General features: G+C 43.0%; 1 protein-coding gene across 1 annotated transcript in view; it reads left to right on the top strand.

Moving 5' to 3' along the window:
• VIM (vimentin) overlaps positions 1-6,344 on the top strand; it is a 7,659-nt gene extending 1,315 nt beyond the window's left edge. Inside the window, exons 2-9 of the mRNA XM_077772411.1 lie at positions 83-143; positions 2,714-2,809; positions 2,896-3,057; positions 3,596-3,721; positions 3,947-4,167; positions 4,632-4,675; positions 5,072-5,157; positions 5,978-6,344. Of these exons, the coding sequence (XP_077628537.1) occupies positions 83-143; positions 2,714-2,809; positions 2,896-3,057; positions 3,596-3,721; positions 3,947-4,167; positions 4,632-4,675; positions 5,072-5,157; positions 5,978-6,019 (838 nt within the window). The 3' untranslated portion in view covers positions 6,020-6,344. The remainder of the gene's footprint in view (positions 1-82; positions 144-2,713; positions 2,810-2,895; positions 3,058-3,595; positions 3,722-3,946; positions 4,168-4,631; positions 4,676-5,071; positions 5,158-5,977) is intronic.
• Positions 6,345-13,202: the final 6,858 nt, after the last annotated feature.

The following is a 13,202-nucleotide window of genomic DNA, read 5'->3' as shown; positions in this document are numbered from 1 at the left end:
GCAGCGACGGGGTGGTTGGGTGTGGCCGCCCCGCCCCTGGCGGTTTCCCAGTTCCCTTTCGGTTAATGTGCGACTGTTTCAGGTTGCAGGAGGAGATGCTTCAGAGAGAGGAAGCCGAGAGCACCCTGCAGTNCTCAGCCCGCGTCTAGAGAGCGCAACACTCCACGTCGGAGCGCAAAGCCCCCTAGCGGCAGGAAGACCCCAGATCGGAAATTCTCCGAAGAAAAACCCTTGAGTGAGTTGAAGCCTTCCCTTAGGACATACAGAAAGGCTTTCATGGTTTACTTTGTTTCGAGATTTTTTTCCCCAAAGAAATAGTTTTTCCCCTTCTTTGCAACACATTGCACATTGACATTCCGATTCTGAACAGTTAACAGTCGGGCGTAGATAACGGTTTGCCCAAGTCAAGTTGGCCAACTTTTACAAGGCCACCAGAAAGCGCAGTTATGCCCTGTAGTTTAAAACGTAAACGTCCTGGAGGATAAGAAACTGGACCGAAGCCACCAAGTTTCTTTTCTTCTCTGCAAGTTCCACTGCGGCTTTAAAGTTATGTGGAAGTCTCGCTAGGCACAAGTATTTTGTGGTCTAATAAGGGTGAAAAGGAGCCATCTGTCCCCTGGGCTGAAGGTATTAATGGTTTCTACGGGCTTCACTATGGAATGTAGATACAGACCTGCTGGCTAGTGTGGTGGCTCAGGACAGAAATAATAGGAGTCTTTGTGTTCCCAGAGAAGCTTTGCAACCGGCTACATTCTTATTGAATATGTAATGATGTAAGCACAGTCCCAGTTGGACACAGTATTTGCTAACATCCGTTATCTATCTGGCCCAGACTTGTGAAGTATGTGATGTGAAAAGCTCTTAAAGCTACAATCATAATTCACCGTTTGAAAGGCCTTTCTTCCTTTGGGTTCTTAAATTCTTTAGCACATTTTCCCCAAGAACCTAAGGCTGAAGAATGGATTTTTAGTGAAGGACTTTTTGCTCCAACGTTAGACAGACTTACAGGATTTTTAGTTTGAAATTGGAATTCAAGAGCAGAAAGAGCTGCCCGCGTAGTTTTATTCTCCTGAACGCTTGCTGGAATGGCTGTTAAAAGCTCTCCGCTGAAGTTTGGAATAACATTTTGAAGCGGAAGTGCATTTACCAAATTAAGTGACACACTGCAGTGTGTGGTTCATTTTTAGGAACTGATCATCCTATCTGTAATGTTTTCTGCAGAGTAGTGAGTTAATATGAAACAATATTAGTATGAAAGGTTTCCTATTTGCGGATTAGGTTAAATGCTCCCACAGTCTCATGTGAGATAGAATGTCACATTGAACTTTTTTATAGAGGTCAGTAAATTATCTTCTGCATCTCTTTTAGGGCTTAACAGGCAAAAATGAATTTTGCCCAAGGCTCATTTTTTTTTTAAATTATCACTCCTCATTCGCATTTCCATGAAGGTGACAGGTGTGTTTGAAGACTAATGCTATAACCCGTACTCTGCGTACAATTGCTTACAAAGTAAGAGGTATAAACAATCTGGTGACATTTCCTTGAGGGGAAATAAAATCTTTGGGACAGAGCAGTTTACAAATGGTGGAAACAGTGAGAGCCAGAGCAGTGAGAATTTTTCACGTAGTTTCATTACATGCCTTTTGAACAGTCATTCTGAAACAAGCCTAGTAACCGAATTTACACCTTGCTAAGTGGGAAGGATGGACACACCCTTGTAGGATGTTCTCTGAGAAGCAAAGAAAATACAGTCCGGAATTACATTTCATTTCCATGCGTGCCTGAGCTGAAACTTTGCCAGTGTATCTCTTGAGTTGGAGTATAAATTTAGCCTTGTAACCTCAACGCCAAATGACTACATACTTGCTTTGAATTCTAAGGATCAGTTTCAGAAGGTTTAAGTAGAGAAAAAAGAGCTCAGGGATACACCAAACCTTTTGAAGTGCAAATGTTCTTTTCTGTGTACTTGCAGGTATAAATGAAGTGAAATCTGCTCAACCCTATGAGCATCATGTTATTGCACGACATCGTAAAAAAAGGAAACCTTAAAAATGCTGTGACGTGGATTTTTCTAGGTTTAAAAAAGTAACACACTCAGTCAAAGGCAAATAACCCTATGATTTCACTCACGTGCGGAATTTAACAAAACAAGTGCTCGAAGGAAAAAAGAGGCAAATAGACTCTTAACTAGAGAACAAGATGATGGTTACTGGAGGGGAGGTGGTTGGGGACCAGTAAAAGAGGTGAAAGGGGCTAGAAGTAACACTTATCGTGATGAGCACTGACTAATATTTGAACTGCTGAATCCCATAATGTACACCTGAAACTAACATAACAGCGTATGTTAATTATACCGGAACGGAAATTTAAAAAACAATGAAACGCTTCACTAGTATAATGTAGAGTCAGTCATGTCTGACTGAATACCGTGTGCCATGTGCAGTTTAACATTTATTTGTGTTCAAATTGCTTATCAGCCACCTAGAACACAATACAGTGGGTCACAGTTCCAATTAATTAATGGAGAAAAGAAAGTATAGTGTATTATAGTACTGGGTGACTTAGAGACTTAATTCAAAAGTCATAAAATTTGTCAACAGTCTCTTCAGAGTAAAGAGATGGAGCTCATCTGATGAATTTAAGATGAATCAGTGAGACAGGCCGTGGACTTTAGCCCCCTCCTACATGCCTGTCTCTTCTCTTTTCAAACCAGGATGTTGACAATGCTTCTTTGGCACGTCTCGACCTTGAGCGTAAAGTGGAATCCTTGCAGGAAGAGATTGCCTTTTTGAAGAAACTACATGATGAGGCAAGTGGAGCCCCCTTCTGTGCGTGGATGCGGGTGAAGTTGTCCCCAGATGTGGTACGCTGACCTGCTGTCTGTTCTTTCTGCAGGAGATCCAGGAGCTGCAGGCCCAGATTCAGGACCAGCATGTCCAAATCGACGTGGATGTTTCCAAGCCTGACCTCACCGCCGCCCTGCGCGATGTACGCCAGCAGTATGAAAGCGTGGCTGCCAAGAACCTTCAGGAAGCCGAGGAGTGGTACAAGTCCAAGGTAGGACGCTAGTCCGTGTGGCTAGAACAAAAGAAGAACATTGTGCTCCGAAAATGCTTGCAGCTGTCTCTGATTCCTATTCGTACCCTTCTGCTCCAGTCAGAAAGCTGGTTTGAACTTCTTAAAACTTCTTGAACTTCTTGTTCGAGTCTAATTTGTTGCTACAGCCTCCCCATCACTCATGCCTTCTCCTTTCCACCCCCCTGTTCTGAACCCTACCTCGAAGTAAACCCCAACACCATGCCCTTGACCTCCACCCTTGAACGAGGATAACAGATCCCATTTCTACTTGAAAGTGTCCACGTCAGCATTGCATCGCTCTCCGTCTGCTCTTCAGGACAGAAAGGCAGACATGTTCTGAAAGACAAGGAGACTTGAACTTAAAATAGCAAGTGTGGTTTGGGTTATGTGTCACTTATTTATTTGTTTGCTCACCATCTTTAAGATTTCCCGTTTTTCCAGGGAAGGTGGACTCTTAGAGGATTGGAAACCAAGGTGCTTGCATGGGCTACATTTTTTATTTATTTGTTTTTGGCAGTTTGCTGACCTCTCTGAGGCTGCTAACCGGAACAATGATGCCCTGCGCCAGGCGAAGCAGGAATCAAATGAGTACCGGAGACAGGTCCAGTCCCTCACCTGCGAGGTGGACGCACTCAAAGGGACTGTGAGTATCAGACCCCCATAAAAGAGGGAATGTAACCAATCTGCACCGTCCCCATTGACCAAGCTAACGGCGGTCTCTGAACAAAACTTCCCGTGAAGAAAAATTTGTTTTAATCCAAAGGAAATGAGTTGTCAGGACAGATTCAAAAAGCACTTTGAGACCTGAAGACTTTAGCTTACACCTGTATTATTGTTCTAATACTTGAGCCTCTCTTACCTCCTGCAGAACGAGTCTCTGGAACGCCAGATGCGTGAAATGGAAGAGAACTTTGCCGTCGAAGCTGCTAACTACCAGGACACTATCGGGCGCCTGCAGGATGAGATTCAGAACATGAAGGAAGAAATGGCGCGTCACCTTCGGGAATACCAAGACCTGCTGAATGTTAAGATGGCTCTTGACATTGAGATTGCCACCTACAGGAAGCTGCTGGAAGGCGAGGAGAGCAGGTACGGCACAACGGCTTGTGTGCCTGAATTAATAGCCACCATGGATTAGGTATTCCTTCGCTCACTTGACATACGTTATCTCATTTCGTCTTCACAACATCTCTTCAAGCTGCTGACCACTTTTTATAGATACAGAACCTTAGGTTAGGAGATTTAGTAACTTTGCCCTAGTTAGAGTCAGTCAGGGGCAGAGCTGGGATTTGAACTCAAAACGCTGTGAGCACCCACGCTTTTCCCCACTCTGTGCTGCCTCCAGTTGACGCCCCTGTGGAGAAAATGCTTGGGATACAAGATTTGAAATGTACTAATGAGACCAGTCATCGGTAAATACGTTTGAAGTAAATCCCTCATGCCATGAACTACAGGAATACGTTGTCTCCTTTGATGAAAACAAGAAGTGAATGAATTCGTTCCTTATTGTTTGTTTTCCAAAAATTTTACTGTTTTTCTTTATCTTTTTATAGGATTGCTCTGCCTCTTCCCAACTTTTCGTCCCTGAACCTGAGGGGTAAGCATTTGATTGCCCTTTATGAAAAATTTTAGCAGCTTGTCACCGTTCTGTTCATGCTCAAGCACTAATTTGTTAAATGATACTTGAAAATGCCATACAAAGTGAAATCCTGTAAAACATCCCTGATTTGTAGACCCAAGTACTGGCTTCCAGTCTGTGCTTCTAGTTAAATTTAAACTCCATTTGACTCCTTCCTCTGGGAGATGGGAAATTGAAATAGTCCATCCTGATGCTATCGTGGTATCAGACACTGGGCTTTCAAACTGGGTATTTAGTCTTCTTTCGAGAGCAGCACTTTCAACGATTATGAACAACAATCATAATTCTTTGGCCAAAACAGTTGTTGTTTTCAAGTGTCACTTTTCCTCATTTGGGGCCTTTTTCTTTATTCAGAAACCAATCTGGATTCACTTCCTCTGGTTGACACTCACTCAAAAAGAACTCTTCTGATTAAGACGGTTGAAACCAGAGATGGACAGGTTGGTATCTTTCACTCAAAACTGGCATCCTCTCAGGCTGGCATGGAGAGCCTTGTGAATCATGAAGTCTATACTTCAGATACACCTGGCAAGTTGGGGGGGGTTCAGTTTCACCCACGACCCCTCAAAAGAGAATAGGCTTCTTTTCTTGGCATGACACCCAGACAACTAATTACATGGTTCCTCAATGAGGAGGTCAGACCGCAATCTTCCTCTAGTCCAAAATAAGGGATTTCTTTCTATGGGCCTTAATTTAAAATGGGAGCGCAACCTCTTTACATTACTTTCTAGACTCACTCCACGAACTACTTTGTTAAAACCTCAATAGCAGGAATGTTTTGATACTGGACACAGGGCCTTCCCTAGGCCCTTTGACATAGTGCCGGGACCTGCCGTCTGATCCATTCGTTTTCTTGTTAGTTTTCTATGCCAAGAAAGAAATGGCCGAAATCTATCATAACCTTCACGGAATCTTCCCTTGCCCATAAACTTCAGATGGATGTGCTGTCCATTTAGAATGTCTCCATTGCTTTTAAACTTTCCTGCATAGGACTATCACAGCATCCTTCAGAAACATAGTTAAGTTTTCTTTTCTGAAGCCCTAACATTCCACTGGATACTTTTCCTGCGTGTAGGTAAAGAGTATCTGACATATGTATCTGTCCCTTCCAGCAGTGACCCTCATGTGCAATCAACATGACCTGCCCATTTTCATGATAAATCACACTTAGTAGGGATTTTTCTTGGTCATGCTCAATGGGGCAATTTAATCTTTAGCATGTTGTGTCATAGTTGATTTGAATTTTAATTCTTTTAACAGGTTATCAACGAAACTTCTCAGCATCACGATGACCTTGAGTGAAGACTGCACAGACTCGGTGCAGCAATCTATTACCAGCAAGAATAAAAAATTTAAAAAGTCCATATCTTAAAGAAACAGCTTTCAAGTGCCTTTCTGCAGTTTTTTCAGGAGCGCAAGATCGATTTGGAATAGGAATAACCTTTAGTTCTTAAGAACCAACACTCTTAAAAGATTTAGAGAAAAGTTTACAAACATAATCTAGTTTACGAAGAACACTTGTGCTAGGATACTTTTTAAAAAGTATTTTTGAATATCATGAAAACTGCTTTTTTCCAACAAGTATCTGACCAACTTGTTTCTGCTTCAATAAATCTTTGGAAAACTCTTTGGCTGTGTTCCTCATTCGATAATATCCCAACCGTTCTCCCAAGTTTATGAAAATCTATGTGTGAGTGAAATACGTTGCAGTCTTCTTGGTTCGTTTGCCACAAAAATCTAGGCCAACTTGATAAATCCAACTCATTTATGTTCTTCATTGGGTCATTTCAGGCAGACTTCGTTTCTTTTCAGTTACATTGTTTAAACTTAACACATAGGTGGTCTATAATAACATAACTTGTACAAAAATGATGGGTCTTTTCACAAAGTGAGTTCACGTGGGTCTGTGTCCAGATGTGATTTCAGTTCTAGCAAACAGACTTTCCAAAATCAAAGAGTTTGGCTGAAAGAAAACTTCTGGGGGAACGCAGCTCAGACTCCGCTATAGAAGTTACAATACGGGGTGATGACAGGACCATTGGGGCGTGTCTTCTGTTAGCAAGATGCAGAGAAGGGATGGGCCCATCCAGTTTAAGTGAATGATACTGTGTTTCTGTCTCTCTCTATATATGATATCTATAGGTGTATTTTTCAAATGTTTGTGTATTTTTGAAAGAGTGTGTGTTGGGGAGGGGCAGAGACAGAGAGAGGCACAGAATCCAAAGCAGCCTCCAGGCTCTGAGCTGCAGGGCTCAAAACTCACAAACCACGAGATCATGACCTGAGTCAAAGTCAGATGCTTCACTGACAGAGCCATCCAGGCACCTCTATCTATAGATATTTTTAAAGGCCTTGGTGTTTGCAGGAATATTAGACACAAAATAAAGAAACTCCCTGCCTTCTGGCTGAGGGGTTAACGCTTGTGAATCACATGGTACAATGATGCTAACTACTGAAGTGTAGTGAGCTTGCAAAACCTGGAAGAATGAGAATAAGTGGTACAGTCAAGAGAAGCTTCAGGACACGCAGGATGGAGAAAGGGATAGTGTTGTGATAAATAGGAGATGGGGTTGGGGCTCCTGGGGGGCTCAGTCGGTTAGGCGTCCAACTCTTGATTTCAGCCCAGGTCATGATCTCATGTGTGTGGGATCAAACCCTGTGTGCAGCTCTGCGCTGACAGCGTGGAGCCTGCTTGAGATTCTCTCTCTTCCTTGCTCTCTGCTCCTCCCCTCCTCACACTCTCTCTCACTCAAAATAAATAAACCTTTTAAAAGGGGGGACGCTGCTTGGTGGCTCAGTTGGTTGAGCATCTGACTTTGGCTCAGGTCATGATCTTGTGGTTTGTGAGTTCAAGCCCACACCAGGCTCACTGCCGTCAGTGTAGAGCTGGCTTCGGAACCTCTGTCTCCCTCTCTGCCCCTCCCCTGCTTGTGCTCTCTCAAAAATACAGAAAATGTTAAGAGTTTTTAAAAAAAAATAGGGGGCAGAGGGTGTTGCCTGGAGACAAGAGAACTGTAATGGTTGGTAGTGTGTGTTCTGAGAAACCCATTTGGGTGAAACCCTATACTTCTTGATGTCCCAATTTCCCATATAACTATTATCCCCTCTCCTCCAGGAATGGTGTGCTAGGCATTTGCTGTAATGTTTAGGCGTTCACCTCTACCTCTCTTGAGTTGTTAAGGGGAATAGTGGGTAGTTAACGCAAAGTCCACCTGAGTGCCCGACACCACGTGCCTAGTATCGCTGGCTGCGATTTATGTCGCTTTTGTTGGGGGGGGTGGCAGTGCGTAAGTAAAGAAAGGATTGACTGTGGAGATGACCCCCAGCTGGGGTGACTACATCCCAGTTTGCTCCATGGTCCTGTTGTTTAAATATTACTTATGAATAGTGCCCTGTTCAGACTCATAATTATATTCATTGGGGCAAGAGATTATATCTGGTCATCCTACTCTCAGTAAATCTAAGAGAAAAGGATTTTACCCTGAAAATCCTTGACCACACCTGCCCCCACACTGCCCCTATATGAACAATTGGTATCTTAAATGGTGTAACCCCCGCATTAACACAGCAAACATCCAGGACTTTGGGCTCTAAGAGGCTTTTCCTATTGGGTTTTTGGTTTTGCTTTCTGTCCATTAGCCATTCCTCCCTCTATTTTCTCAGCTTCCTAATTCTAGTTTTCTTGCCTCCTCTGCCATTTCTCCTCCCCCTGGCTTCGGAGGGTTATCCAGGGGAGACATAAGCCCTACATGGGTCTTCTTCAAACATGTGACATTTTATTATTAAAAAAAAAAACAAAAAACAAAAAACAAGTGAAGCTATGGGTCCCCCTCACCCCCAGGGAGCAAGGAACCAGGATAACAGGGAGTTCTGCCCCCTCTCCGTTGAGACTCATGCGCTCCCCAGCCTTCAAAATCCTTTCCAGCTCTTTCTAAAATCACCTCCCCCAAATGGCAAAGATGAGCCAGCCTCCCTTATCCGGGACTGTCAGAAATTAGCCTTTAATGAAAAGCCTCCTAGGGGCCCACCTCATAGGAATCCAAATCTATTTAAGCCTTTTTTATTTTTATCTTTAATTATACTTCTAGCATTTTCCTTCTCTTCCACTTTGAAAAACTAATAAAAAGAAACTATGTTCTCACCACCTATGGTGAAACAAAGATTAATGCTTGGTTCTTGTATATGTAACATTAATTCGAGATTAAAGGAGATTTAAAAAAAAAAAAAGGTAGGGGGCAGGGTGAAGGAAAGAGTGACATGAAGTGAAGTCAAGGTGTGCGAACCCCACGGAAATCAGGTGACAAGTGAGTCCTGCTATATTGTCTCACAGTCGTGACAGATGGAAGAGGCTACCGGGAATGAGACGAATGTTTGATTTAGTTACAACATGCCTAACGGAGGCTACGGCTTCCCAGGAGGAGCCTCTGACAAAGCACAGGGACAAGGGAACCGGGTTATGAGTGTTGCTCGGTGATGGGGGAGGCAGGGAGGACACCAGCTCCCCCTCCTGTCTTCCTGAAGAAAGCAAGGAAAAAGCAAACGCTATGCCTGCAAGAAGGCTTTCTCTCCACCCTGCCAGGCTTCAGCTGAAAAAAAAAATGGTCTGTTTTCAGCTGTGATGGCTGCCACTACAAAATACCACAGACTGGGGGGTGGGGGGAGAGGCTTAAACCACAGAAAGTTATCGTCTCACAGTTCTGGAGGCTGGAAATCCACCATCAAGGTGCTGGCGAGGTTGACTTGTTCTGAGGCGGCTTGCTTAACGAATCTCTTCTTACAAGGAAACAAGTCAGGTTGAATTAGGCACCGCCCACATGACCTCATTTTATCTTAATTACTTCTTTAAAGACCCTATCTCCAAATACATCACATCCTAAGGCACCACCATACTGGGAATTGGAACTTCAACAAAGGACTATGGAACTGTGGGGGAGGGGAGCCTCGAGGGGAGGGGACACAATTCAGCCCATAACAGGGTCACAGGACATTCTCCTTGTCTGTATTCAAAATAAAGTCTGTGATAGAGATTTTCAAAAGGCCGTAAGTTTCCAAAGTCCCAGATGGTTAACACACGGTGGAAAGATCTGTGGCTGTCTGTGACTATTCAACTTCTTCACCTTCTAAAATCCCCTCTCTAGGATGAGAGCCATTGGAGGTAAATCCTTGGGAGACTTTACAAACAGCTATCATAGAAGGCAAGTACTCCTTTAAGGGCACTGTAGGAAGTGTGGAAAGTCGGCTTTCCACAGCCGGGGAAGAGTCAACAGCACTAGTTCAATGGCTTTCCTCAGAAGACGATGTTTCCACAGTCCAAGACCAGTATGAAGGTACATTCTTTCAGAAAGATCAACTTCCCTGTATGTATCGGGCACTGTGCTGGGTGCTGGCTCTACTCGCACAAAATCAGCTTCCTTTCCAAGTTCATAGCCTATCAGTCTAGTGAAGAACAGTGCTGTGGACTGAAAGGTGGTGTGCCAAATTTCAGAGGCTGAAATTCTCCCCACCCCCCCAGGGGGTGGCATTAGGAAGTGGAGCCTTGGGGAGGTAATTACTTAATTTGGGGAGGTAATTCATGAGGTAGAGCCCCCATGAATGGGATTAGTGCCCTTGAGAAAGACCCAAGAGAGCGTGTTTTTCCCTCTCCTCTGCTTTCTGCTCTGTGAGGCACTGTGTGAGGTTGCTTTCTGCAAACCAGGAAGAAGGTTCTCACCGGACACTGGATCTGCTGCCCCCTTGATCCTGGACTTCCCAACCTCCAGAACTGTGAGAAGTGCATTTCTACACTTCCGTTCAATTTAGTTCTCCTCAGCTGGAGTCAACATGGAGAAGGGTCAAGTTCTGTCCTTGGAGTTCAGACCGGGGATGGGAATCCTGATATGGACATACCGCAGTGCAGGCCTTATCTCTCTAGCATGTGAAACATCTCTTACGTTCTCCTTTCCCTTCTTGGTTGGATGAATTATAGTGAAATATGTTTTTTATCCTTGTCTGATAATGTCAAGATGTGGATCACATGCGAATTTGTTTCTATTGTCTGTTTTCTTTTTTGGTTTTTGATTATTTGGCCCTGTCTTTAGTATGCCTCCTAATTTTTTATGGATGCTGAAAATGTTTAAATGAATACTTGTTTAGGCTCTGGACAGCATGCTCATTCTCTAAAGAGGAAGAAAAGTGTTCTTTTTACAGGCAAAAAGAATATCAGTGGATCACCTTGATCCTGGTAAGGGTTAATTTTCACCTTTGAGAGGGCTGGTGTATTTTAACTGCATTATCTTAATACCCTTGCTTACTTCTCCAGTGTGTCTCTTAGCCTTAGTGTGGGGGACAATTCTGTGCCTCAGTGTTGTCTAACCTGTGTTTATGAAAGCCCTTCCTCCTTGCCAGAGCCTAAACTCTAGCCTACGCTTCTCCAGCACTATGCAGGTGCTGAACTCTCTGCTCATTTTTTTAGCTTCCCTCCTGCTGTTTCTGGTAGGCGTCTTGGTGTCTTGTCCTAAATAAATGCAGTTTATGAGATGACGAACAGCTGGAACGAATCTTTGTCCCCTTAGCCTAATGGGACATTGTATGTTTGAGCTCTCTCCCTCATTTGGAAATTACCCTCTTGGGAAAAAATAAGTGAGTGTGGATTTTACCGTGGATACTTGTCTTCTCTTAAGGAGTATATAGCCCTCAATCTCAGTTCTTGACTATATTGGTTGCTCTCAAACATAGTCAAACAGGTGTGTGTGTGTGTGTGTGAGTGTGTGTGTATTCCTGCTATTATACTGAGGGAGATAATCAAAGTGCCTATCGGCACCATTAAATATACAACTTCAAAACCCGGCTTAAACCAACAATATGTGGTTCTCTGGGTTGACTAGGCTCAGCTAGGGAGAGTTCACTTGGGATCATTCATGCGATTGCAGTCATTTGGTAGTTGAGACTAGGTCACCTGGAGGCTCAACTGGACAGGACATAGAAGATGGAATCTCATTATTATGCCTCTTGCCTCAGGGCTCCTTGGTTTCTTCCATGACCCTCCTATTGTCTCATAGTCTAGGGCTTAGGCTTCTCACAGTGTAGTATTAGGATAGTATCTTTGCAGTGTGACTCACAGCTGAGAGGTAGGAAACAGAAATGTCCGGTTTTGATAAGGGTTGTGTCTGTAAATTAACACGGCATGACTTCTGCTATAAACATCAGTCAAATAAGTCACAGAAACCACCCAAAGTCAACAGTGGACAAACAGACTCTGCCATTTGGTGTGAGAGTGACAAGGTCACAATACAGAAGAACACGTGGAATGAGAGATACCATGGCCATCTCTGGAAAATACGATCTGCCATATAAGCTCCTCTGTGGGGGTTGAAACCGGAAGTCCCAATAAGACTTAGCTCAAGAAGATAAAGAGAACTTGAGGTCTTTCTTGAAAGAAACCATCAAGAACAGATCTCCCAACAACTGAGTTGTACCACATATCTAGTGTACAAATTCCAAAGCATCGCAACAAACACTTTGAAGTCAGAGAAATGAAGGAACCTTTTCTAACTCGTTGTACGAAGAGAGCATTGGCTTAATTTTAAAAGTAGGCAAAGATACAAAATAGGACATGAATAAATTTGCAGATCAGCTTTATTCATGGATATAGGTGTGAATATGCTACTGAAACATCAACAGATCAGATTAGGTGGGCAAAGTTTCTTTGAAAAGCCTAAGGTGGGATGAGCTGTACAAGACATGTATTGTGAAGCCTAGATGGAAAGACATACGGGGTAGGCAAGTGAGCTCTGAGGCTGCATTATAGGTCTGCCACCAGAGAAAGGAGAGAGTGAAGGACTGAATAATAGGAGTAGCATCAGACTGCAGTGCAGATTCAAGAAGGTTTCAGCAAAGCCTAGAGGGTGCTTCTCAAGTCAGTCACTGGCTATGTGAGTTCCATGTGCCACAGGAATGGGTTAGTATTATTTTCTCTATGTTCAGTCATTGGTTTGGCAGTGGGGCTATCACTCAGTTATGCTTTCTGAGGCAGCAGATGTAAGTGATGTATTTCCTTGCCATGACACAAATATAGCAATATATTTTTAAAATGCATGTATGTATTATAAACATATAAAAATAAAAAGATAATAAATCTTGGGTATGGCTCAGGAAAACAAGATTACTTAAATATTAAAAATTGATTAGCATAATTGAACATGTTAACATTGAAGGAGAAAACCATACAAATGGCATATCAGGTACAGAAAAAATGATGCAATATGTGGCATTTAATCATAAAAACATTTAAAACTAGTAACATAAAGGACTGTTCTTCAAATGGTAGGAGGGAACTAGAAGAAACCAGGAGTAAACATAAAAAAAACAATGCTGAAATAACATAACTATTCCCTTTAAGACCAAAAACAAGTATATCCCATTCCTATCCAGTATTGTGCAATAGGAGAAAATAACTAAAAAACAATAGACAGAAGAGAGAAAACTGTGATTAATTGCAAATGATAGT

This window comes from Crocuta crocuta, unplaced genomic scaffold (genome assembly GCF_008692635.1).
Source record: "Crocuta crocuta isolate KB4526 unplaced genomic scaffold, BGI_CrCroc_1.0 scaffold96, whole genome shotgun sequence".
In the NCBI taxonomy this organism is placed as follows: domain Eukaryota; kingdom Metazoa; phylum Chordata; class Mammalia; order Carnivora; family Hyaenidae; genus Crocuta; species Crocuta crocuta.
Note: the sequence above shows the minus strand (reverse complement) of the source record. Positions and strands in the feature narration are given on the sequence as shown.